This window comes from Mauremys reevesii, linkage group 19 (genome assembly GCF_016161935.1).
Source record: "Mauremys reevesii isolate NIE-2019 linkage group 19, ASM1616193v1, whole genome shotgun sequence".
In the NCBI taxonomy this organism is placed as follows: domain Eukaryota; kingdom Metazoa; phylum Chordata; order Testudines; family Geoemydidae; genus Mauremys; species Mauremys reevesii.
This window is the reverse complement of record NC_052641.1, coordinates 16,733,113-16,760,146: the sequence shown is the minus strand read 5'-3', so window position 1 is coordinate 16,760,146 and position 27,034 is coordinate 16,733,113. Positions and strand designations below refer to the sequence as shown.

General features: G+C 44.0%; 1 protein-coding gene across 4 annotated transcripts in view; it reads left to right on the top strand.

Moving 5' to 3' along the window:
* The window catches only part of DDX31 (DEAD-box helicase 31), a 97,119-nt gene that overhangs the window by 56,305 nt on the left and 13,780 nt on the right, over positions 1-27,034 (top strand). For 3 of the 4 annotated variants that reach the window (XM_039506657.1, XM_039506658.1, XM_039506659.1), the window contains exons 17-21: positions 1,950-2,000; positions 3,749-3,888; positions 12,735-12,816; positions 18,234-18,345; positions 22,311-22,491. In XM_039506657.1, coding sequence (XP_039362591.1) covers positions 1,950-2,000; positions 3,749-3,888; positions 12,735-12,816; positions 18,234-18,345; positions 22,311-22,491 — 566 coding nt within the window. Of the gene's footprint in view, positions 1-1,949; positions 2,001-3,748; positions 3,889-12,734; positions 12,817-14,940; positions 15,403-18,233; positions 18,346-22,310; positions 22,492-27,034 lie in introns of those variants that run through there. The other variant, XM_039506660.1, reaches the window with a different exon arrangement.

The following is a 27,034-nucleotide window of genomic DNA, read 5'->3' as shown; positions in this document are numbered from 1 at the left end:
ATTAGCAAACTAAACTGAATCCTGCTGCTGATACTGAGAAGGCAGCATAGCCTAACGAACTTAACAGGAGGCTGGGAGCCTGGAACTCCTCCTAAATTCTAATCCCAGCTCCTACCCCGACTCACTGTTAGGACAAGAACTAACCTCTTTATTTTTCAGTCTGTTTTCCCAAGTATACAATGGGGATAATGCTATTTACAGCAATGGCTCTCAGCCTGGGGCTTGAGAACACATATCAGAGGAACAGGGGGTATTGGCCTCTCTGATCGTCCCATACTGCTGCAAAATTGATTTCTCCTTATTTATTTGCTTTAATGTTCTTATGTGACGTTTTGCACATCTGCTCATCTGACTGTAGGAGTGAGCCGTTTCATAATGAGCGCTTCAGAGCGAAAGGATGTGTTGACTTCTAAGGGTATGTCTACACTGCAGTTAGACACCCGCAGCTGGCCTGTGCCAGCTGACTTGGGCTAAGGGGCTGTTTAATTGCAGTGTAGACGTCGGGGGTCAGGCTGGAAGCCAAACTCCATGGCCTTTCAAGGTGGGAGTGTCCCAGAGCTCAGGCTGCAGCTCCGAGCCCAAACAACTACATAATAATTAAACGTCCCCTCAGCCCAAGCCCCATGAGCCCGAGTCTGCTGGCACAGGCCAGCCGCAGGTGTCCACACACCCTAAGTGGGCTCTGTGCAAAGTGGCTCCTGTTTGACTTCACTTGGAGCCACAGTGTAACCTGGCTGGTGTTCATGGGAAGGCCTTTGCTGCTGCAACTTCGGCTTCCTAGTCTTTCACATGTGTGGGAGTTGCATGAAAACACTTCAGTGGGCGGCTGACACATTTTTAGCACATTAGGCTCCTGCTTACATTCTTAATGTGTCCTATTTTGCAACGAGCTGAAAGACACATGTGTTCCAAAACATTTCCCAGCGGAGTCAAATCTGCATAGCTCCACTGTACTGAGTGGGGCGATTGCTAAATCCAAGGAATGTGTAAGGATGATACGGATGCTGCAGGAAATCAGGGATGGGGATTTTGAAGCTATTTTGGAGGGCAATATTGAAACCTTAAGACCTGTTTGAAGAGGTTTGTTTGTAATCTGCACTGGCTGTGGGTATGTCAAAGGATCTCACTCAAAAGTCCTTCTGTAAGTTGGTGGGCCAGTTCGCTAGCCAGTGCTTCATATAACTCTCCCAGCAGCGGCAGGATTTCAGACCCTTCTCTTCAGGGTTGAATTTTATGGCTCCAAATCAAAACCCGTTCGGTGTAAATCAAATGGCTAGATCAGGTCCCATCTTCTGGAGGAGCCCACCTGCTCCCTGCAAGTCTTGGTCTCTACTGAGGTGCTTGTTGGCCTTTTAAATAAGAAGCAGGTGCTTGGAAAGTAAATTCGGGCAAGTCGGTTTCCACTCTTAGGTTCTCATGCACTAACACAAGCTGCAGCATCCAGATTGCAAACATTGCGTTGGAGGCTTAAATTCAAACAGTAACGTTGTTTTCACAGGGCTACGTACTGCCACCCTTAGTCACACTGGGTGGTATCTTACAGTCTGAGCACTTCCGTTTTCTTCAGTGGCACAAATCAAGAAACAAGGCGTCATCAGCATGAGGGTGGCAGAATCTCTCCCATAGAATTTAAAGGGCCAAAGACTCAACTAGCATAAATCAGCATAACTCCATTGAAATGGGTATAGTTACATCTGTTAAGAGCTGGCCCAAAATAATGAACATATTTCTGGTTTTGTAAAAACCCTTTTTCGACTTTTGTTTGTTTTAACTCATAAACATTGTTTAAGTGGGGACAGATAGAAAGTTTAAAAAACAAAGTATGTAGAACTCCCATAGCCTTAAACTCTGCAGCTCCCCCAATATTGATCATTCTGAGTGCATTGTATCTGCCTTTATTTTTTAAGCAGTTTTTAAAAATTGTGTGTTTTTTTTTTTTACTTTTAAAGGATGTCGCAGCACGAGGGTTAGACCTGCCTCAGGTCACATGGATTGTTCAGGTAGGTTTTCATTTGTGCGCGTGTAAATAAATATACACTCGTGTTTTGACAAGTGAAACCTTGTATTGATACTCGTATACCTGGATACAATCCCTGAAAGCCGGGGGTCCATGCGAGATCGAGTCCTGCAGACTCTGCGTAAGTGCAGTTGCTCCCACAGACCCCAAGCTTCCTTCTGAGTCCCAGGATTCCCAGGTACCCTCTTGTTCCACAGCAGGATTTGCCCTTCTTTTCAGTAGGAACTGGGTCGAGCCCGGAATAAGTGGCAGGTTGTAAGTTCAAGGACTGAGGGAGAGAGGAGTGTGTGTAAAATATTGTTTTTAACTTTAAAATAATTGTAAGTTTTACAAGTTGACTTTGAAAAATACAAGGAAAAATACTGAGCCCAAGATTTTCACGTACTAAGGGTCCATCTCCATTGCAGCTGGGGGGGTGTAATTTGTGCACACTCTAGCTTTGATCGAGCCAGCATGTTAAAAATAGCAGTGTGGCTGTGACGGCAGCTCAAACTAGCTGCCGAAGTATAATCCTGCCCAAGACCCTAGGTACGTACCTGGACAGCTGATCTAAGGTGCTGCTGCCTCCCAGCAGCAGTGTAGATGGCTCCTTAGTAACACTTGGGTAACAGCCTTTTAATTTCTAGCACGTCCCTTGATGTAATTAGTCTGATTTTAATTTTAGCTAAAAAAGATAGCTAGTCAGAGGAGGATGGGGGCAAAGTCTTTAGTTTGCAGGCCCAATTTATTTATCCAGAGATATAGTTGCCAATGCTTGAACACAGTGCAAATTATCTAAGGCCCTGGGAGACTTCTGCTTGTCCAGAAGGCGAAAGCTCAGTTGTCATGAGAGCAGTGTCCCTGAGCACTGACCTGCAGGGAGCAATTAGATTGCTCACAGCATCTTATTCACACCTCTAGCCAGTGGAGATTTTGCCAAAGGGCGCAGGTATAAACACTAAAATGGGCTTTGGTTGTTGGGTTTTTTCCAGGTAAACTGCAGAGGGCTTACGTCTAAGCAGTATCTCTGTGTGTGTTGGTTTTCCAAAAATGTTTGGGGGAAGACGTGTCCCCACTTTATAGGACCGGATCCTGCAAATTGATGAGCACCTTTAATGCCTATTGAAGTAAATGGGTGTCACTGGTTTATTACTGGGAGCTTAATCAAAACGTTAATAGTGTCTGATGGGTAGAGATGGAAAGACAATTGGTCTGTATCCATCACCTACCTCCAACATAAAATGCTGCACCCCTGTACTTTGCTTGTGGTTGTTTTCTGCCGAGTAACTGGCACTGATTCACTTTAAATAAACCAGAGCAATTTAGCCTGACTTTGAATTTGAATCCTTCTCCTTTCTCCTGGCAGCTTTCCTCCCAAATGTACTGCAGGCAGCTTATTGCTCTGTGTGGGCAATCTTGTTTAAAAAAAAAAAGCAAACAGATTACTGACAAGCCTGTGTAGAAATAAAATTTAAAAAGCGAAGCGAGACATTGAGATGGGGAAACTGTCCTATTATCTGAAACTTGGCCAATGTGTCACATTCTCATGTCAAAACCCTGCTATGGCTGATGAGGCTGAGCTGAGTGATGGTTCCAGGGATCAGGCCGATGGGTTCTTTATAAACAGCCCCTTTCTAAGGAAGGCAAGGCACCCGGATTCTTTCTAGGTTAATAGACAAGGTGCCTTGTTTATAATTAACACCACTGTGTTCTGTTAATTCCTCCTTTTCTCTCTCATGTTTCCTTTTGAAGTATAACGCTCCAGCTTCACCTGCAGAATACATCCACCGAATTGGGAGGACGGCTCGGATTGGCTGTCACGGGAACAGCTTGCTCATCCTGACTCCTTCGGAGGCAGAATATGTCAACTCGCTGGCTTCTCACAAGATTAAGTGAGTCAGAAACCTGAACAAAAGTTTCAGCTCATCTCAGCTAATTAACCTTCCATGGCACTTGCAGAGGGACTGGGTCTTGTACAGGTTTTAATAAGAGTTATTAATTCTTGTGCTTCAGGACTAGCCACAGAATGGCAGAAAGAAAGAACTAAAACCTTATAAAATCATCAGTATGACAAATTTACTGTGGGGGGGATGGCAAGGAAGGGATCTATTGTGCACAATTGTTACCTTTAAAGCCCTGCATTCAGACCTTGCCTACTGGAGGTCACAAGTCAAGTGAGCGTCTCTAATGGCTACTGGACACTTGCCCATATTGTCAGAGTTCATGCTGTCTCTTCACCAGAGATCCAGGACTGGCGTAACTGGGGAGTTAGAGGTCACAGCTGAGAGAGAGTTGGCCAAGCTGTGCCATATGTTTAGGCTCAGGACTGCAATAGTAGAGACTGTTGCAAGTCCTATTTACGAGAGTCTGGTAGAACTGTACAGGTTCCCGGCACTGGGATGACATGAGTGTTGCAGGCGAAGAGTGAGGTGTATTGGCAAAGCCCGGGGAAGAGGCTTTAGTAGCACTTGCCAGCTGTGGCTAGTCAAAGAATGTGGAAGTAGGGCTGAGGAAGGCCAGACAGGCTAGTAAGGATGCCCAGAGTCTACATATGGATGGTTGTTCAGCAGTCTGCATGAAATGAGGTCTTAGTTCTCAATGGACAAGCATCCACGTCACAAAACCCACCACCCTGTTAGTCCCTCTCTCGGCTCCCTCCTGAATAAAACCAAGGAGGAACATGTCATGAAGACTGAATTGCCTTCTGACCCTTAGAGGTGACCCAACATGAGGTGCATATTGAGGTGGGGGAAGTTTGCACTGCCTCTCCCTGCTTTGTGTATAAATAGGAATCCTGTGTCTGGGAGCCATCGGTCCTGAAGTTGTTGTGAACACTGAAGTCTTCCTCACAATTTAGGAGGGAAGGAGCCTACCTCTAACCAGGGCTGTGCATCCTAGAGTGAATCCTTCCCATCCTTGCTAATCACTGCTGCTTTGGAGCTCTCTTTATTCTGCCACCACGTCCCAAACCATTTGGACGTTCACGCCTTCTTGTGCTCCTCGTATCAATGTCTCTTGTCGTTCAAAACAACAGCCAAGTCAAATCACTGCAGTGCAGACCCGTAAACGATGATACACACATGAACTGGCTTTTATATTGTGGGTGTATAAATGGGGTGGAGCTGCCCAGATTCTAATTTGGTTTTGAATTCTTGAAATAAACTAACATTGGCAACAAATGCCGGATTCTTCTAGGTGGTGAGCCATGTAGTGGTCTAACAAAGAGCCATCCATCATCCCAGGAAATGATCAATTAAGCAGACACCAGCAAAACATGGAGGGCTAAGCTGACAGGGTTGTGGGTTTTTTGGGTTTTTTTTCCCCATGTAACAAGTAGCACTGACATTTTAAAGGTGAAATCCCACATTATTGTGAGTTTTTCACTCCATCTGGAAAGTTGTATTTTTGTTTGTTTGAGGGGAAGGGGTAAAGAGGTAAAACTGCCTGTTTTTATTTTACTTTAATTTTAATTAACAAAGTTTCATCCCTTTGGGTATTTTTGACAAGTTTAAGGAGCAGCGTCTTCTGAGCCTGCTAGCAGTTATACCGGCTAAGGAGACCTGTTGTTGAGCTGGCCGCTGCTCTTTGGGTGTCCTTAGATGTTATGTGCCACAGCTTGACCGGAGGAAGTGTATGTGAATGTATTTTAGCTCTTCTGAAATCAGTACAGCCAAATAACACTGAGTATATTGTCTGATTTTTCAATTTAATCCTCGTAATAAAACTTGCTTGCCATAGGATTACGGGCCTCTAGAAGAGTGGAGTGTAATTCACCCACAGTTACCTGATCGGAGAAATGTGTGTCTAATTGGGACAGGCGGGTGGCTTGGCTTGTATGTAGATGTAGTGGCATATCTTGTTCTCTTCCAAATCATCCTGCCAGCGTATGTGAGGGGGCAACAGACTAGAGAGCAGTGCTGATGAATTACCGAAAGATTCGGAAAGGCAGCTTGAAGCTCAGGGCAGCAAGTGCCATCCATACAAATTGCCACCACGCTTCATAAACTGAGCATTACGGTGATATTCCTGACAATTTAAACTAGGGTAGAGGGCGAAAGACAAGAGGCGCTGGACTGCCATGATAACTTTTGTTCCCGGATCTTCTTTATATCTTTCTATGAAGCCTGCATAAGTTGTTTGGGTTTGTATTTTGTTTCTTTGCTTAACTTAAAATAGGCTTTTAAATAAAGTCCCGATGGGTTTATCAATATGTAAAATACTAGGTAAAATGTGTGTCTCTAGGAAGACAACTGGCAAGACAGGTCGCTGGAGTTTTGGTGTAAATTAACAGAGCTGTGCTGATTTATGCCAGCTGAGGATCTGGCCAGGAGGATTTTTTTCCTCCCCCAGTGGGCATTGGGTTTAGGTTCAAAACTGTTGACAGTCATAAACAAATCAGAGCAGCCGCGGCTTGTTCCTGAATGAAAATCTATTTCAGAATTAGGAATGACCACCTTTGACATCGGAAATCACTCGCAGTTAATTTTCACCTGTACCTAAAGTCGTTATTTGGCTTCTAAAATCTCAGCGCAGGGTTAGGCTTTGCCAAAACCGTTCCATTTTGGCTTTGCTGAGAACGGTAATACCCAGTGGGTTCAGGAATGCTGTATGGTTTCCTTTGCAACTTTGTTTTCTTGCTTTGCGTAATTTAATGTTACGTTTTCCCTCCCTAGCCAGAAACACACTCTCTCTCTCTCTCTCTCTCTCCCCGTCATTTCATATGTATTTCCCTCTTCTTTTTAAGGTTAGATTCCAAAATGGTCTGCCTCAGCCCTGTGTGTAACTAAAAGATTTTCCTTCAAAGGAAGGAAGCAAGAAGCATAAGAAAGTCGGCGAGATATGGATATATATATTTTTTGCTTATGTCTCTTTTAGTTCCTTCAAGTGTAATCTAGCCGCGCCTGCTTCGACAGCCATCAGATAATTTCTTTCTCTCTTAACGGCTGCCTAATTTATGAAGGAAAGCGCATCCATGTGAAGGCACGAGTCGTTCCCCCCTTACATATCCCCCCATTCCTCCTCTGCATGATGCTCCCCGCTGTGAACTGAGTTCGCATATCTATAAGGCTGCAAGCTGGCACCACGCCAGGAGAGAGGAGAAGGGGGTGACATATCTCAGGCAAATCAATGTCAAAGGCTTGACATGTTCATTCATAGCTGTGTCAGAGCAACCTTTGGGGATATGGGGAGAAATGCCTTTCTCTTGCTTAAGTGGTTGCCATTTATGTTTTAATTTACTGTTATGCTTTTCAAAAACAAACAGAAAAATCCTCAGTTGTCTTTTTATGCTCCATTTCCCTTCCTTCCCTTCCCCCCCTCCCCTTTCCTTTCTCTACCTCTACATTCTCTGTGAAGGACTCATCTCTGTGCAAGATTTCCTAGCTGCATAAGAGCTGACGCTTGCATTCCACCTAGGCTGGGATATTGGCCAATGCAGAACCATAACTCACAACCCTTTGGTCCAAATCATAACTTCTCTGGACTGGCTCTGCTCCTTCCTCGGCATGTCATGAACTTGATGTTGCAAGAGGTTGTGTTCACCTTGGTTCCTTTAACTGGGTAGGACTGAAACAGCAGGGACGGTGTGGTACTGCAGGTCACGATCAAGGTTCGTAAGCAGAACTGTAGGGGGAAACTTTCCCATGTGCCTTGCTTGCATTTAGCAGTGTGAATTGTGGAGCTGTCAGTATTTATTCTTGGGTTCCATTCCTGGTTCTGCCACTGATTCCCTATGTGACCTGGGAAAAGTTATTTAACCTGTCTGTGCCACTTTTTCCATAGCTGCAAGTCACTACTTTTATCCCTGTCTTGCAGAATATTGTGAGGATCGAGATTGATTTTCATAATAAATTTTGAAAGAAAACAAAATTGATACCTTTGAGATCCTCAAAAAAAATGACAAGAAACAAAAAGACATCCAACATAAAACAACCTTTTCCAGACTCCTTACTGTCAGTAACTTTCCTTGTATCTGGAAAGATAAAAAAGGTATAAATCCATAGTAACTCAAATAAACAACTGGCTTGTCTTTTGTTTGTTGTTTGTGTTTTACTTTCTCTTGCTTTAAAAAAGGCTCCACGGAATTGAATTTGGCAACTTTTTGGCAGAAAAAGGCTGATTTTTATTTTTTTTTTACTTTGAAAAGAATCAGGAAGAAAGAAAGAAAGAAAAGTGTCTTGCTGCTTGGGAGAAAAAATTTGAGGCTATGTTGCTCAGGCAAAGTGAGGGAGGCTGGGCTTGAAAAGGCTGTGTCGAGTCACATTCCTGAAGTGAGTCTCAGTCAAAGTCAGCTAGTTCAGTTTTTCAAATGGAGCCAGTTAGAAGTTGATATGGAGTAATATTGCAGAAAGTTAGAATGGGAAGGGTTAAGTTTGCTTTGAAAAATGGGGCTAGAATTAATGCTGCAAAATTTTTCCTTTTCTTTTTGCTTTTCCCCTGCCTGGACTCCTCTCTCCCTAGCCTCTTCTTCTAGGCTCTAGCATCTTTATTTGCTGATCCTAGTCATGTTTGAGGCATCTCTTGGGGACAATGAGCTCCATCATCGATCTCCAGGCTGGCTATGTGTAGGCTGCCTTGCAGGTCTGGAGGCTCTGGAGGAGGTGGCTCTGATGGGTAGGATAGGGTCAGTCCTGGACAGTCATGTATCTCCAGTCCCCTGGCTAGAGGCTCTTCATCTGAGTTCATCTAGACTGCTAAGACTATTCTGCTCTTTCCCCTCTTTAAAAAACCCTCCAGAGCATTCTAATTCCAACCTGATTCTAGTCCTGACAGAACCTTATTGATTTTCTAACCTTTTTCATTATGTTCCTAAAAACCCTCTTTTTCTACTGATTCCTCTCTATTTTGTCCTTTCTCCCTCCTCCTCTTCCATCCCTTTTTTCTCCTCCTCTCAGTCTTCTCTCCTCCTCTTTTTTTTTCCTTTGTCTAATCTAAAAACTGCTCTCATGTCCTGCTCAGTTTTCTCTTTCCCTCTCTTTTCTTTCCTTTTCTCAGTCCTTTTTTTTTTTTGTTTTTTTTCTCTTCTTTTTCTTTTCTTGACACACTTTCTCCAATTTTTGCTCCATTTCCCTCTCTCTTTGACACCAAAAACCCAATCAATCTTGTTGGAAAAAAAAGCTTTATTTTTTCAGTTTAATCATTTTTTTATTTCTTAATTCTTTCTTTGATGTTTACTGTTGCTTTTTTGAATTGTATTTTTTTTTTTTTTTTTAGCTTGTTTTTTCCCACACTATTTTTACTTTTTTTTTTATTATCCCCCCCTTCATTATCATCATTTCCCATTTTGTATGTGCACAACTGATTATTTCCTTGTGTTTGCCAGTATTTTTTTTTTCCATTTTTTTAATTTTTTCATATGTCTTTTTGAATTATCATTTTTTTCATTTCTTTTCATTTTTTTTTTTCTCAGTGATTTCTTTTTTTCTCTGTGCCATCCTCTAATTTAATTCTGTACTCCCAACCACCTTATCTCTACTCATTAAAGTTTTAATCTCATCTCCAATCCATTATCTCAATCATTGATAGAAGATATAGACATAGACCCAGACCTGACTCCATTCCCAACCCCCTGCACTGCCACTCCTCACTCTTTTGTTTGTGTTACTCACCAAACCACTTATTATGCCTCTCTCCCCCTCACACCCAGCACCCACTAATAGCATGTGCCTTGTTGTGTCTTTGTTGTGCCTTTCTTGTGAGAAAGTGGGTGTTGTGTGTTGGAGTCACCTGTTGATCTGGGGCACTTGTTGCTGGTGTGTGGATGCAGCCATGTGTCTGGTCTTTGGCCTGAGTCAAAAAACATGCTTGCAAAAAAAAAACACTTAAAAAAAATTTTGTGTGTTTTATTTAAGCTGATGGGAAAAAAAAAATAGCTCTAAGCTTTGTCACATAGACACAAAAAGTAAAAAAGAAAAAAAAAATTAAAATTAGCAAGTGCAGCCAGAAAAAAAAAAAAATGTTGTAGTGATTTTTTAAGAAATAAATATTGGTTAATATTCAAATTAAAATATTACAGCCAAATATTTGTCCATTTTTACAAAATTCAAAAATTATTTTTCAATTACAATATTTTTTATATGAATTTATACCATTTTTTTTTTTTTGTTTTATTACACATTACAATATTGGGGTGGGGGTTGTTACTATGAGAAAACCCACCCACCTTTGCTAGTCAAACACATCATTCTCTCACTCTGGCTCTCACTTCTTTAAGATCATTCAAAAAACTTAAAAGGTAAAAAACTAAAAAAATAAAAAAAAAAAAAGAAAAAAAAAGAAAAAAAAAAAAGGTGAAAAGAGAGAGAGAGAGAGAGAGAGAGAGAGAGTGTGTGTGTGTGTGGTGTGTGTGTGTGTGTAGAAATCTAAAAGAGTGTTTGTAAAAGCAAAAGCAAATAAAGCAAGAATAGAGACTAACCTGTTTTAGAGCTTTTTGTTTTCGTGGGTGTGTGGGGTGTGTGTGTGTGTGTGGTGTGTGTGTGTGTGTGTGTGTGTGTGTGTGTGTGTTGTGTTGTGTGTATTGTATGGTGTGTGTGTCCATTTCATTTTTGTTGTTTTTTGCCCTATGCTGTTTAACATTATTATCGCATACTTAAATTTAAAATAAAAAACAAAGAAATAATAAAATCAAAATTGAAAACAAAAATTGACAGTAAATAAATATGAAGAGAGACATAAGTATATAAATACACACTGACATAGGTTAAAATAAATGGAAAATCAAATTTAATATGGCATAAGAATATGATCCAAATATATATCTAGGAACATATCATATGATACATAGAATGGGATGCGGGGGGGCCCTGGGGGGGGGCTCTGCCCTGGGGGGGAGTGGTTCTGAAAATGATTGGGGGCTATGTTGGATGATCAGCTGTGTCTTTTGGGGTCCAGAGCTAATATGCATATGGGATATATAAACAGGGGGATATATAGAGAAGAAGAGAGCTAATTTTCTATTATAATTGGATATAATACTGCTGCTGCTATGAATGCTGCCATCAATGTGTCCACAATTCAAGAAGGAGTTGATAAATTGGAGAAGGTTATAAAGGACTTGATTGAGTTCTATAATAATCTCTACAAGTGGAACAAATGTAATTTGATAGTATCTTCTAGCTAGCAAAAAAAAATGAGATTCTGATTGATTCTTGAACTGAAAGAAGAAGCTAGAGACACTCAGAGAAAAAATACAAAATAAAATATTAAGTAATTAATAAATAATCCAACAATTTAAAGGGTATTGTAGTAATTTGAGCACTGACAGTTTTTAAATTTTGATGGATTTTTTTTTAAAGAAAGAATTTTTTTTTTATTTAGGTCTGTTGCTGGAATGTTATACAGGTTATACAGGAGACCAGGGATGGGGGGCGGCGGTGATCGGCCGATCAAAAAAACAAAATGTTTCTTGCTGCGCAAAAGCGCGTGCGGTCGCGCGTCGCCCCGAATCTCTGCATTTCGCGCGCGGGCGGCGCGGACGGCGCGCCCGCATGCGCCGACATCATCATCATCGGCGCGCGCAGCGACACTGCAAAGATGTTCAGTGGCATCCATGAGCTCTCCACCACCGCCACGGTCCTCCGCGGCCGGTGCCATGGGATGGAAAGGCTGCTGGAGACTGAGAGAATGAAGAGAGATTGGTTGAATGGGTTGGTTCTCTCTCTCTTCTATTCTCTCACATACTGCACCACAGTGCACATTTATTTATTTTTATTTGCACATTTTTTTAATGTTTTTAAAGTTTTTTGATCATTGAGATGTGTGTTAGAGTGTCATAGTTTATTTATTTATTATTATTAGTCTAAAAAAAATTAATTAATTAATACCAGGAAAAAAACCCAGTTACTGGTACTTTTGGTTTAATTAACTAATTCTAATATTATTTACTTTTTCTTGATTCTTTTTTGTAATAATAAAAATTTAATTTTAAAATAAAATTGGAAGTACTAATTATTGAAGACTTATGTGAGGGTGAGTGTGTGAATCAAGACAAATGACTACAGTGGTGTTCTTCACTTCCCACCCATGGCTACTGTTATGTTGTTATGCACCACACCAGTATTTGTTGTTTTTGACCTTCTTTGTTTAATGTTTTGCAATTTGAAGTAAAATTGTGGCCCTATTGAAAAAAATATAAATAAAAAATAAATGACTTCAGTGAGACTTAGATTCTCATTTCAGGTCATCTCTCCACAGTCTCTCATCTGTTCTGTGTCAGTTATGTGTGTGTTTGTGTGTGGCTGAAGTGAGAGACGTGAGGGGAAAGAAAAAGAAGAAAGTCGGGCGTGCAGCATGCCAGCCAGATTCTCAGGCTGAAATTTTTTGCGTTGGGTCCCCCTGCCCCTGCCATTTCTGAGATTTTTTTTTTTTCCTGGTATGTCTGATCCCCTTCTTGGTGAGAGAGAGTCCTTTTTTGCTGCTGTGTCTCCACTACACAGCTTTTAGTGACAGGGCTGTGTTGCAACAACCATGCCCCTAAAAGTCGCGCAATGTAGCCGCTGTTTGTTGGTTCTCTGCCGACAAAAAACTTCTACTCCCAGCGAGCGGCGCTGTTCACACAGGCACTTGTCATGGCAAAACTTTTGTCTTTTGAGGGTTGGGGGGGGTGGTTTTAACACCTCTGAAAGACAAAAGTTTTGTTGTTCAATTGCCAGTGTAGACGTAGCCATAAAGAAAGCTGCGCGTTGTCTTTGGGAAAAGATGAGACATCGCCATTTTTTTGTTTCCTTTTCTGCTGCGTCAGTGTCTCCGAAATGAAGATGGAGGATATTCTGTCCAGCCTGATGAAAGACGATCGTTTCAAGGGGCGCCGATGGGGAACCCAGGTGAGCAAATGTTCTGATTCGGAATTGCTTAAATTTACGTTTCCTAACCAAGCATGACCAATAAGCTTTTCCTTGGCTCTGTTTCTTCAAGACAAGGTATTAGCAAACCCATGATCTGGGCAGGGCAAAATGACAGTTGAACCTTGCTATTCCACACTTCCCTAATCTCTGTTCCTTGAAAGTTTTGCTCCAAAATGTCCCATTACAATTCTCAGCAAAGATTTCACTGCAAGCCGTGCCGTAGTGAGGGCTTTTATGGCAAAGAAACTGCATTGCTTTTTTTTACAAACCTACTGCAGTCCATTAGCTGGCAGATTCTGAAATATTCTAAGTGATTACAAACTGTACAACAGTCCTCCAAGTAAATAAACATTTTTGTGATGCATTCTCCAGGGTTTTTTAATTTTCACCTTTGTTTGCGTAGGGCCTGCTCAAAGCCCATTGCCGCGGATGGGAGTCTTTCCTCTGACATTGGTGGGTTTTGGATCAGCTCCTTCCTTGCTAATTCACAGAATGGAGACACTTGCAAGGGATCTCTCAGTCATTAGAGCAAATTGAGAGGACTGCTGTTCAAGAGCCCAGGTCTTAGATAGAATGCGAGGGAAAGTCAAGCATTATCCAGGTTTATTTTTCCACTTGCTCATTAATTTGCCAGTTCCCTCGTTCCCTTACACCAGCCAACAGTCTTCAACTTGTGCGCTGTCTTCAAGTTTCCCATTGACGGCAACTGTGGGTGTTCCCATGCCTTTGAAAAAGAGTCCTCCTTCTGTTATGCCATACATCTTCTGCCATGAAGATCTGTGGATCATCTGACATTTCTAGTCATACCATGTCTTTCTGGCCCTTTCCTCGAGTCAATATACAGTATATACAGTTTGTTTTTTATTTTCTGTTGTATGTTGACTGGAACAAATCCTTATTGTTCAGGAGTGTGGTCTGTAAAGTAGTCTAACAAATACATAGTTTAATAAGCGTGTGTGTTAGGATAAAGGATTTGTTGGTGTGAGTTTGGGATTGCTGCATTCTCTAAAAATGATCTAATGTACCTTTTCTATGCATAAAAGTGTCACTACTTTGAAGTCCAGTATCCCTGGAAGCAGAGGCGTGCATGGGGGAGGGCAAGCAGGGGCATGTCCCTTCCCCACAGTAATCGGTGGGGCACAGAACTCCTCTGGCCCCAGGTTTGTGGGGGGAGCTGACAGCTCCTCCAGCCCTGGGACTGCAGCAGGGGCACAGAATGTGCCCCTCCAAAAATGGTCATATTTTATTCCTGTGCACGCTCCTGCCTGGAAGTAAGCTTTGTGTGTACCCTTGGAGACTTGGAATCCCCTTTCAACAATTACAAAACTCCAATTTCTAGCCCTGCTGGCTCTAAAGATACCCCACTTAAAACCTGGCACTGGCCCAGGGCAGTATATAACCCATCTTGGGCCAGTGTAATCGTGTTGGCTGGGAAGAGAAAATATTTCTCTGGAAGGTTTTGGTTTGGTTTTTCAATTGCAGCTCTTTTGAAGCTTATGACAATCAGGCCCATGGTGCATTGAATTGAGAACCCAACCACTGAGGGTTCTCAAATCAGTGGCCACTTTTGAAAACATTGGCCTTAACAAACTGTTTGTGCCTCATTTTCTCCATCTGTAGAATAAGGCTAACCGCTAACCACACCAAAATAAACCAATATTTGGAAACCAGTTAGTATTTCCATTCATTACTTGTGGTAGCGTCTAGAGAACCCCATTGTGCTAGGTGCGGTACGTATAACAAAAAGATGATCTCTTCCCCAAGGAGCTTGCCAGTCTAAAGTTGTAATCCTGGCCCCATTTAAGACAATGGGAAGTTTGCCATTAAATTCAGTGGAGCTGGGATTCACCCTAGTTGTGGGAAGTTGGTGGTGCTGCCTGACACAGGTTTAAAAGACAGTGACCAAGAGAAGAAATATCTTGTTACGGGAATGTCCTGAAAAATTGAATAGGGATGAAACCAATATAGTTCTATGGACATTAAATAGGATTCTATAGACATTACTCTTCAAAAGCCTATAAAATGTAATAGAGGATGCAGTCCTTTCTATGGCAGCCTGTAGCATTCTATATCAGGGATCTAATTCTCTCTCAAATTCTATAGGATGCTTTCTAAAAGGTCTATGGAAAGGCTATCATCCCCTACTAAATGCTGTAGGACTTTTCCATAGAGCCAGTACAGCAAACGAAGAACAGAATAGACTGGATGTGGAACAGACAGCGACTGCAACTTTTAATTTCCGCTTGTTATGAAGGATCTAACCTAACCCAGTCATGACTTTGCTGCTTGCAAGTTACAGAGTTCTCTTTACCTTATCAGCTCTCCACGCATGGAGTCATGTATATGTGATACTCCTGCACACAGAGTCCTCATTATAATGCTTTTCGTCTCTCACCGCCTTGACTGAAGTCCATTATAAATACCCCTTTGGAACACACATTTTTGGGCTCCTGTGAGCAACTGGGGAGTGAGTTGAAGTGCCTGTAAAATGTATATTTTATATTTAGACACATAAAATATATATGTGGCTACATCTGGGTGCGTGACTGTTCACCCACCTACAAAGAGAATAAATTTGATCTTTCAACTTTTATGGGGGGAGGGTTAGAAAAAAATACCTTGGTGGGTTTTGGGGACTGTGCAAGAGGGTTGGAATCAGCCAAGCAAAAAAAGTTATTAAAACAACATCCTTCATCACAGAAGCAGGATGTATTATCCCCCCCCCCCTTCTTTTTTTAACCATAAGAAAATCCCTCCTGTTCTCGTTTCTATTAACCCTTTTCCTTAATGAACTTGGAGATTTCCAGTATCCTTCCCAAAAAAACCCCAGTCTTAATAGACATACGTTTCTCTCTTATGAAATAAATAATGTATCTTTTTTTTTTTAGCATGGTTGCTTTTTTTTTCTGTGATGTCATGAAATGCGCAAATAAAATTAGTTGCTCTTTGTGTATATTATTATTTATTAATTATGTTTATTATGGCAGTGCCTCTGGACCAGCCAAGAATGTGGTCCCATTGCGCAAGGCACTGTACAAACACAAGAGTAGTAGAGGCTTTCGTAAATGAGGTGGAGTCTGTAACATAGCACATACATACACGCAACACACAGTTCAGCATCCATGAGTTACAAAGGTTAGTTCCACTAAGTGAGGCAGTAAATATATGTAGAAGGAGAAACAGCCAAGCAAATACTGCAATACGTTATCTTTTGGGCCTTGGCATATGGTAGAAGGGCCTCGGGTGTATTGTCTCTCTGACTTGATCAGGGATACTCTCAGGAATGAGATTTACTTGAGTGTGTAAAGGATGCAGACTTGCTTGTAGCTGCCAATCCACTCGTTTTATCTGTCCATAGCCTCAGACAGTGGTGTACGGTGGGTTTTTTTTTTTTACACTGCTCGACTCTGAGTCAGTTTTAAATTTAGATCTTTTATTTTTTTTAAGACCAACCTCCCTGCAAGGCAGGAATCAAAACCCAGATTTCTTCATGCCCATTAGGGGGGAAGTTTAAAATGAAATCTTTCTGGCGGGGTTGAGGGGGATAGGAGAGGAGGGGGGAAGGTGTTTTCTAAGGACGTTATGTTTTCTTCCATTTGCTTTTTTTGATTTATTTTTCTTGGGCTGACCTCACACTTCGGAAATTATGCACTAGTTTTTATCCCTCGTTTTAGTCTTACTTCCCCCCCTCCTTCCACCAGCAAGAAGAGATGCCTCATTTTGAAGCCTAAAGGGGGAAATAAGAAAAGTCCTTTGTAATATATTGCCATATTATCACTAAATCCCCTGACAGTTGTGACACAGAAGCAAGTCACCTGTCACTTAAGCTTGAGGTCTCTTTAATTTTCTCCTGGAATTCGCACCAGGCTGTCTTTAATTTGAGGCCTTTATTGGAATTCTGAAACCTTTCTGCCTCCCCAGCGCTCAGATCTATTCTGAGTGCTGTTACAGAATGTATACAATAACCAACAGAGGGATTCGGAGAGGGCTGAAGCACTGTTTATTTAACACTCTGGAGGGATTTTCGTGCTTATTCGGTCCTGGCTACCCGGCTTTCAATATCGCTTTGACAACTGTTATGCCCTTCTCATTAATTTTAAACAGTTAAAACACAGGAAAAAGAGAAAAAGTTTTCATTATTAAAGTGCTTTACTTTTTAATAACAGAGGATTCTCTCCGCCAGGGGAAAGGGCAACCTCGCTAATTTCACATTCATATTAAAAAACGCTAGGAAGGTGACACTCTGTGCCGCCTGTGAGGCTTAACAAAAGAAAAAGTGGAGAGGGTGGGAAGGGGAGAGAGAAAAAGTTTTATGTTTCACATCAGTAGAAACTTGATAATGACAATGACAAATGTCCGCTTTGGGGAGGTGGCTCCACTTCTGGCATATTAAATCCTTGCATGGACCCTCGACTGCGAAATAGCTCATCAGATTAGTTATTGTTAATAATTCAGTTCTCCACAGGTGTAAGCAGACATGACGGCATTGAAGTCAGCCTTGCACCCTGTATCACCAGGAGTCAATTTGGTCTGCTGTGCTTTGTAGCTTGGAGATTATATAGAGACCTTTTTTCCCCCAAATCCAGTAAAATGATTAGAGCCCCTTGTCTACCGTGCACAGATGCAATACATGGGACAATGGTTCACGCATGAGAAAGTGCAGAGACGTCATTGCATAACAGGGGCTCTCTGGAAGGAAGTGGAGAGGGCGCTTAGGGTGCAGGAAGGCAGAGATTGTTCATGGTCTAGGAAGGCGGTAGGCCAAGAGTGGAAGAAAGAAGTGGAGAGAGCAGCTTGGATGGAGGGTCCTGGGAAGTAGATGGGAATGAAAAAGGAAGTGTAGGGAGAGGAAGATCAGGGAAGATGAGAATAAGGAGCAGGAAGTTGATAGGGAATGAGAGAGAACGAATGTGGGTGGTTTTAATTCATTGTCCTAGGGCGGGACTGGTTATATGGATTGATTTGATTGATTTGATTTACTCCCTGTCTTACTTAGAATAACATCATTCTAAAACACAAGAGAAAACTGGGCCCAGTGGTGTCAGTCTGGAGTAACTCCACTCCAGACTGACTCTGCTGTAATCAAGATTGGAAGCTGAATCGGTGAATCCAAAGTGGCTGCTAGCAAGAGAGGGGGGAAAATATATGAGATAGGTGTTAGAAAACACAAAATTAAACCTGATTTGCTCCCTTCACGAAGCGGTGCTCACTGGTTGCTTTGACTTTAACATCTTTATCTATACATATTTTTTTCCCTAGTAATATTGAGAGGATTACCCTCGTTGGCCCCGGGGTGGTTACTGTGTGATTTTACTGTTATTAAATCTATTCTAAACTGCTTCATTATTCCTGACTCAAACTCTGTCTTTCCTTTAATCCTCCCACCGCCCTCCTAGAAATCCCGTGGCACGAACCCCCAGGAAGTGCGGGAACGGGCGACGGTCTTGCAGACGGAATTTGAAAATTATGTGCACTCCGGTGAGGGAACTGTCCAGTGGGCAAAGAAAGGTCAGTAGGTTTCTTTAAACTTATTGCTGAATGGCTGATACAAACGGCAAGGGTTCCCCTCCGATGGGGTGGGCTTTGGCGGAAAGGCCTAGCAGAAGTGTCTCTAAGGGGGGTTGAAATGGACGCAGAAGGCTTTATAACGATATTAAATGTTAATTTCTTGCTTTCACGTATTAGGCACAAATGAAGTTCAGTCTTGGCTTTCATTAGGATTTGCATCTAGGGAGCTCTGACCCAGTCACGTGAGTGTCTAAGTTTTGTGTTACAAGGGGAAGGTCAGAGGCAACAGGCTAACCTCATCCTGGTTGTAACTGCATTGAATCCATTGTTTACACCAGGGATACATTTGAGCCAGTGAGACAGAATGTCTTGGAAGAGATGCCTAGCAGCCCTCAGCCAAGGATATATTTCCATTTGATGTATGTACGTGGGTGTGTACATGTGTGCATGGAGGGAAGCAGCAATAGCAGAGGAAGCACAATTGCTGATAACTACAATTATTGAATCTTTATGTACAAATCTGCCAGGTAGGATCTGTAAAGTATGGCACAGAGCAATACAGTGAGTTTTTACCATCTATACCTAGATTTGAGAATATGGCAGTGGGACAGGGGGCAAGAGATTGCATCTGCTCTGGGGGGAAATTGCCATGGGAGTGGCCAGAGATCCTGTACTCATGCACTGCCTCCTGGCAGAAACCAAAGGGATGGTACAATATGAACTGATACAGCCCTCCGGTTCTACAAGGCTGATCTGGGGCACAGGGGAATGTGTGTGCAAAACAAAGTACCTGTTGTGAAAACAGTGTCCAAGGCAAATTACTAGCTGTTACCCAAACTTAATATTGGGTCCCTTTTGAGGACCCCAGTCCTGCACTCAAGGAACTGAACCATCTATGCTCTAGGGTAAATATATAACTAGATTATTTTCCTTTGAACCCTCTTCCTTCCATCTCATCTCACTTCACCTCCTGGTCAATTTCTTCCCATCCCACTGAGGTATGAGCTAAATACTGCCGTCCTGACTTCGCTAGAATTCCCAGTGACTTCAGTGCAGAACTTCCCATTGACTTCTGAGAGAGGAGGGTTCTTTATGAATTCACTCGGTGTATTGAGTTATTAACAATCTGAATCATTCTTACCAAACCAGAAAACCCACGATAAAAGTGAAATACTTTCCTTGTGGCTGGTAATGTCTGCCGGAACAGCTCACTCCGCTTCAAGGTACAAATAAAGAAAGTGATCGGAGAGCACCATCTTGGAACGGTACATGCTGGGGAGAGAGAAGATGCTCCCGATATATAATGTAAATTCAGGATTCAAGGCTGTTGTATTAAATTTAAGACAAATGGCTGGGTCTGCTGCCAAGAGAGCAGAGGTGCTATTTCCTGAATGTCGTGCTAGCTTCTTGAGTAAGGACATAGTGAAGGAATCATGTTGAGTAATAGATCTTCCTGCCCTAATCTGTACATTTCAAATGGCATGCATCAGGATGATGATGAGCAAGGGAATTCTAGGGTTCTGGCCCTGGCTTTGACCTTGGGCATGTCATAGAGTATCTCTCTGCCTCGTTTTCACCTTTAAATTCTTGTCTCCCTCCTCTGGAGGCCTGGGAGGCTTAATTTGTTCATGTTTTAAAGCACTTTGAGCTCCTTGGATGGAAGGTGCTAGAGACTTGCCAAGTCTAATAACCAAACCTCACTGTCGTGGGTGTTGCTGTGAACTGCTTGATTGACGCGATAGTACTTTTATGGATTTTAACCAAGTATCTCAAAGCTCATTACCAAACCCTCCTCCCTGATCAAATTCTTGGTCCTAACCAACTAGGCTTCTTGACACGCCAGTGAGTGTCCCCAGTTATCCCCATTTTACAGCTGAGGAAACTCTGAGGCCGAGAGCCGTTCCATGACTTACAAGTGATCATGCAGCGTCAGCAGAAGGGCTGGGAATAGAATCCAATAGTCCTGGGCCCTAGTGCCCTGCTCATGTCTCCAGACCATGCTACCTCTAATATACTGTGACAAAAGGAAACACCTGAATGGGCTTGAGTCTTGTACAAAACAGATCCATGTCTGTGCCGGCACAGTGTAACTCTATACACACACTCTTGTTGCTGAGCTACGGGCTGATGACTTTTGATGGCTGCTGTGGGGAAATCCGTACAGAATGTCATGAAATGTTGAAACATGATGCAGCCACTGTTTGTCTTGAACCAGGGCTGCCTGCCCCCCATCTCCTGTTCCACTATCTGCATATGCAAATTTTCCATCACTGACTGGCTTCCATAGACTCCCTTCTTCCTTCCCTTCCAAGCCAAGAATCATGAATAATTAACATTGCAGCTGGCTTTTGCCTTCATGGCAGACAGTCCGCTGGAAACCATGCCAGCAGTGCATTTGTTTCCCTTTTCTGCATTTTCTGACCTAGTCAGTGGTAACATCATCCAGTGTTTGATTACAGGCTGCTTCCAAAAAGATTGGCTCCCCAAGATCCTTGGGATCCAAGCACTTTGAGTGCTGTAAGGGGCTTTATAGCTTTGATGGGAGTGAAATAGCCAGTGGGCCAGATTCTGAGCTGATGTAAGTGGGCGCAGCTGCCGTAGAATTTTTCATGGGAGTTACACCGTACAGCAGGAGTGAATTTAACCCAGTAGCTTTAGAGAGAGAGAGCAGGAGCATTTGGATTTTGAGAGCTTTCAAGCTGGGTCCTTATTGCTCTTGGTGTCTTATCGAGGGCCCCTCCAGCAGATTGGGCATTTGCAGTGTTAAGTGCCCTCTCCAAAAATACTGATCCTTAGTTGTTCAGATGTCCCTAAAAGACTCCCGATAGGAAATCAGGGGAGGGGTGCGCACGATTCACCTGAGTTTCTTCTCATCGATTGGGAAAAGGCGTTCGCTTTACTCAGTAAACAGAGCTTTGATGGATTCCCAGGGTCCTTCCAGGAGCTGAGCTGTTAAAATGACATTTTTATTACTGTTCATAAACTCCAAGCTCGTGCTGCTGCTGAGAGATTAGATTTAAGCTGTGGGCAAACTTGCTGGTCCAGTGGCTCAACAACCCAGGGCATGGGAGGTTAGAGTTTAGAGCTTGCTGCCGTCGGGGACTGAGAGGGGCTGTCGGTGGAGGTCTGAATGGGAGATTTAGTGAGCCGAGCAGGGGATTTTGGGAAACGGGGGGTGAGCCTCAGTCAAAGAGTGTCCCAATAGCAGAGAGGAAAGCTGCAGCCTGAGGTGTGGGTGCGCTTAGCATTCTGGGATAGCCACCGGTGTGGTTCGCAGTGTTGCCATTCATGAGGCTTGTCCTTAGAGCAGTGAGATCTGAGGAAGGCATTAGAGGAGTAAAGACTCGAAGGAAATGTACATGCTACTGGGTTTTTTTTCCCTTTTAGAAGGTGAGCTCTGTTCTCAGCCTGGTGATGAAACGGAAAATCCATGTGTCTCTCAAGTATTTCTAAGGGACTAGCTGGTGACTGGCGAAGAATTTATTGGTTGCTGGGATCGTGGTACCGGAGGAGTCTGCCCCCGACCCTCCTCACAACCCCTTCTCTGCCTCTCTTCATCCCCCTGCCTTCCTGTCTTCTTCCGCCTCCTACCTCCCCTTTTTCCCCTCTCTAAGCTTCTTCCGGACGACGTCACCAGCTCAGTTCCTGAGCCGGTTGAAGACCACCACTCTGTCGGACAGGGGGGCAGCGTTTAGAGGAGGCAGACCTGTGCAAACCCAGTGTATCTTCATGTCGCTTCTTTTCTGCTCCCGACCTCTCGCCTCACAACTTTCCTCCTCCCACAGGATTGGGCACTAATACCTCTCGTATTTTTAATATCCCAACCATTCCTAGAGCTGATATCCAGGGTGTCACAAATGGCTCAGCAACATCCTTTCAGCTGAGACAGGCAGGATGGAGTAGGTTTTTAAAAAAAAAAATCCAGAATGCGGTAGAAAGCATAACTCTCTCTCTGTCCTTCGCAGCGCTGCAGTCGTTCCTTCGCTCCTACACCACCTACCCCAAGACCCTGAAGCACATCTTCCACATCAAATCCCTCCATCTGGGCCATGTAGCCAAGAGCTTTGGGCTGAGAGATGCCCCTCAGAGCCTCAGCGCCTCCATGGCTGCCAGTCCAGGAAAGAAAACCAAACTGCAACCAAAAAGGTAGGAAGATCCAGCTCTCTGGAGCCAGGGCCACATCATGAGCATGTCGTTTTGACCCCTGGTTTGAATGTTTTCTACCGACGGGGCTGAGAAATAATGGGAGAAAACTGGGATAAATTGAGGAACAGAAAGATGGAGACAAGGACGCAAAAAACACCTGCCCCTCTGGGTCCACTCTTTCTACTGTCAACACAATGTCCCACCATCCAATCAGTCAGGAGCCTCCCCCAGGAGAGAGAAAAGAAAAAGGCCTGATAGCTTCTGTTTGCAGTGGAAAGAGCTGCTTCAAGAGGGCTCGCGTTTTTTGTTTGCCCTATTGACTTCTGCTTTAATAACAGCCACCCTCCTCTTTACACGCTGTGCTGGGGGCTGGGGTCATGGAGAGGCCCTGGGCTGTTGAATGACTTGCTACCCAAAAGTCACTCGCGAGGCCGTGGGATACAGTGGGTGGCTCTTAGGAAAAGCATGACCTGCTCTGAGCGGAGGGCGACTCATCTGAGGACTTCATTTGGCCATTAGATAACCTGACAGTGCTACTGAGTGCCCACATTGAGTAGACAATACACTGTGCCTCTGGCCAGTTGTTGAAAGGCAGAATTTCTGTGCCAAGCATCTTTGGGGACACACCCACACACACTGTACAGTGACACCACACACACACACCTGCCTACAAGGCTTAACCGTGTCACATCTGCCCGACGCTGAGCTGCACTGAGGCGTGGCCGTGTGGCATGTTTCCCCATGAATCTGCTAATGAGCATGCAGGGGGGGAGAGAGGTGCTGTTTCATTTGGCCTCTTAGGATCTCTGCCTCTCTGATCTATTTCTTTAAATGAACACGCTTCCCCCTTTCAGATTAACAGATCGTATTCTGAAATAAATCCTTGGGTGTTCGCCGCACAGAGCTATTCGCTTCTGCTGCATGAGCCAAAGGGCATTGGCAAAACTGGGGTTGGTCTGTGGATGTGTGTCAGTGTCGCCTGGCCCACTGTAATGTCACTGCTGCACATGAGACCTGGACAAGAGAGCGACCTAGAAGCCTGATGTGGGAGAGCGGGCGTGCCGCCGAGGCGAACTGCCTGGGCCGTGGGCAGTGTTTGACCAAATGAGCCTCATAAATACAAGCAATGCTTCTGGCTGATCTAACGATCCTGAACATAGGACTGGGAGCCAGGAAATTCTGGCTGTGATACTGATTTGTTTGATTAGGCAAGTTATGTGATTTCTCTGTGCCTCAGTTTCCGCCAGTGCTAATTGCAGTGTATACTTAATTAGTTTATTTTCCCAAAGCCTTTATTAGTCCTAAGTGTTATTTTGATTAGCTTTATTACTAAACACGGCTGAACTGGGTGTTTGAGTGGGCACTCAGTCTTTAAAAAAAAAAAAAATGAAATTACCTTGTATTTTGGCTTCCAGTAAATATCACCTTTTCTGAGTTCAGTTTAGAAGCATGAAGATGCTCCTGTGTGGATCAGCAGCTCTGCACCCGGTAGCTCTGAGTTTGCTGCGGTTGTTTTATTTCTATTTTCCGGGCACTTGTTACCTCTGTGAAAACACCATCTCCAGTTGGCCTTTTCAACAGGAAGGTCGTGGTTTGATTGGGAGTTTTTTCTCCCCCCTTTGAAGAGTTCATGTGAGGAGGAAATGAACCTGCCAGAAGTCTCTGTGTTGGGGCTTGGACAGGCAAGCAGGCAGGGGGGACGGGATACAAAGGTTGCTGTGAACATTCCGGGACACAGTGCAGAATGTGACAAATTTCACAACTTGGAATCTTTCTCTCCCATTGACAAGTATTTGGTCTCCACCGCTGCCAGGCTCTAGCACCTCCTAGAGCAGTGGTTCTCAACTTATTTACCGTTGCGGGCCACATCCAATACTACCTGTATGGCCCTGAGGATGTCACATGAGCCGCAGCTCTGTGCTGATTGGGCTGCAAACAGCCCATGGGCCGCAGGTTGAGAACCACTGTTCCAGCGGCTCACTACCCCCTTCTCCCTCCCGGAGGTATGTTCTCTGGGACATGGCCCTTCACTCTGAATGTTTGCAAGAGATAATAGTTTTCACTTGAACTGATTCCTGAAGAGTATCCCCAAGTCAGCGGGGTGCTTAGAGGAATTGCTTTGCTTTGCATGTTACTTTGTATACAGTGCAAATACTACGTTCCACAATACACCTTCCCAGCAGAGGCGGCTCCAGGCACCAGCACGCCAAGCACGTGCCTGGGGCGGCAAGCCACGGGGGGCGCTCTGCTGGCCGCCGCGAGGGTGGCAGACAGGTTGCCTTCGGCGGCATGCTTGCGAAGGGTCCACTGGTCCCGCGGCTTCGGCAGACCTCCCGCAGGCGTGCCACTGAATCCGCGGGACCGGGGACCTCTTGCAGGCAAGCCGCCGAAGGCAGCCTGCCTGCCGTGCTTGGGGCGGCAAAATTCCTAGAGCCGACCCTGCTTCCCAGGCTGGCCCTCTGGGCATTCAGAAGCTGAGACCATTGTTTTCCCACATGTTCAGAAAAATTCTCCTGTAGCATCTCCCCGACCTAGTTTAATGTAGTCTCTCGTGGCTGGTATTCTGTGTTGGATGGGGAAGCGCTGGCATCGAAGGCATGGTGAGGAGATGAACGCTTTCACTTTCAAGTTTTTAAGAAGTGACTCTCCTGTTCATTAGCAGTGAGGCTGCATTAGCAAACATTTATATCCCGGCTCAGCCACTGCAACCTCCTCCTCTCTGGCCTCGGCAAATGCAGCCTCCTCTCCCCCAGTTGCTGCTGCAGAAAGGATCTTCCTGGCTTGCTTTGAGACCATAGCACTCCCAATTTATGCCCTCCACTGGCTCCCCTTTTTCCACCGCATCAAGCACAAATGACTGGTCTTCACTTTTAAGGGCTTTCATGGCGTATTCCCATCCCATTTATCCTCTCTTCTGTGCTACAGAAGTGTAAACTCCCACCTCCATTCTGCCGGTGATGCCTACACTGATTGCCTATTTTTCAGATTTCCCAGCAAGCTGTGTCGGTGCTTTTCCCCCATGCACTGTCCCTTACACATTCAAGGAGCTCCCTGCATCTGCAAGGCATTATCCTCCCTGGCATCTCTCCGTAGAACCCATCGAGACCTACAAAACACTTGGCGGTGGTTAGGCAGCAGGTGTGCTGCGACCGTTGCTTATCACTATCGTCGCACTGTTACCTTGCGTTCCTCTCATCTGTTTGTCATATCTGCCTCTCATCTTAAACCTAGACTGTAATCTCTTCTGGGCAGGGGCCATCTTCTTGCTACATGTTTGCATAGCACTTAGCATTACTGGCCTCTCAGCACTACTGCAGTCTAAGTAACACATCGTCATCCTCAAAGCAGAAGAATGGAATTCAGAACTCCTAGATGTTCTGTTCCCTTATCTGCTACTGTGCAGCCTTGGGTGTGTCACCAAACTCACATTTCCAACGTTAGGCACATAAACAACAGGGCTGATTGTCCGAGGTTCTGAGTACTCACAATACCCAGTGACTTGAGCTCTGAAAATCAGGCTGCTGAAGTGGTTTCATACGAATTTAGGTGTCTGACTTTAGGCACCCAGGGCCAGACGCCTAACTGGTGTAAATAGGCCCAGTATCATAGGAAGCCTTGGGAGTTATGCCCATTTACACCAGCTGAGAATCTAGCCCCCCAGATTTGAAAATGTTGACCTTAGCTTCTCCGTGTCATCGCTGGTAAAATGAGGATGATGCTGGTGAGACGATTGTGAGGCTTAATTAATATTTGTAAAGTACTTTACTTTATAAATCTGATGATCGCAAAATATTACTTGTCACTTACAGCTAACAATGTTCTTGGGCCAGATCCCCAGAGGTGCCCTGCATCTGCACTTCCTCAGTTCATCTTCTTGCGGGATTTGCTCCTTTACCATTACACTAGCAATCCCACTGTTCCTACCACGGGCAGTGTCTCACTGGTGCTAGTGCAACTACAGGAAATTAAGGAAAAGCCTGGTATAGACAAGGCTTAGTGGTTAAACTACAACCAGGGCTTTAAACACTCCAGACTTTCAGCGAGTTTGAATCAGTCCAAATGACTCATTGTTAATCAATAGACCGATAGTTGTTTGTCAGCAAATCCAGAGTTGCACAGACCTGTTGCATTGCCTCTGGGTTTAGTTGTGGGCTCATCCTGTAACACAGACTGGGCTGATGAAGCCTCTCCTGGGTTTGCTGGTGAAGGTTGAATTTGTCTGCCAGACTGGGGAAGGGTGGATCAGCCACCCCTGCTTTTTAGAGAGCTGGCTGCAATTTGTGTTTGATCAGACCCAGGCAGCTCTGGCTCATCCAGTGCTTTACGCATTCCCACCCCTGCCGTCTGCTGCGCACAAAGCCCGTTCTTCCCAAAAAGGTCTGCAAAGGCCCGGTCTGTACACAGTTCTTGTACTGGTATATTTATGTTGGTTAGGGGAGTGGGTTTTTTGTTTTTTTTTTCAAACTGTTTTATGGTTCTACTCATGCAACCCCTACTGAGCACTTAAGTTACACTGATGTAAAGGTGCCTTTAATAGCTTATT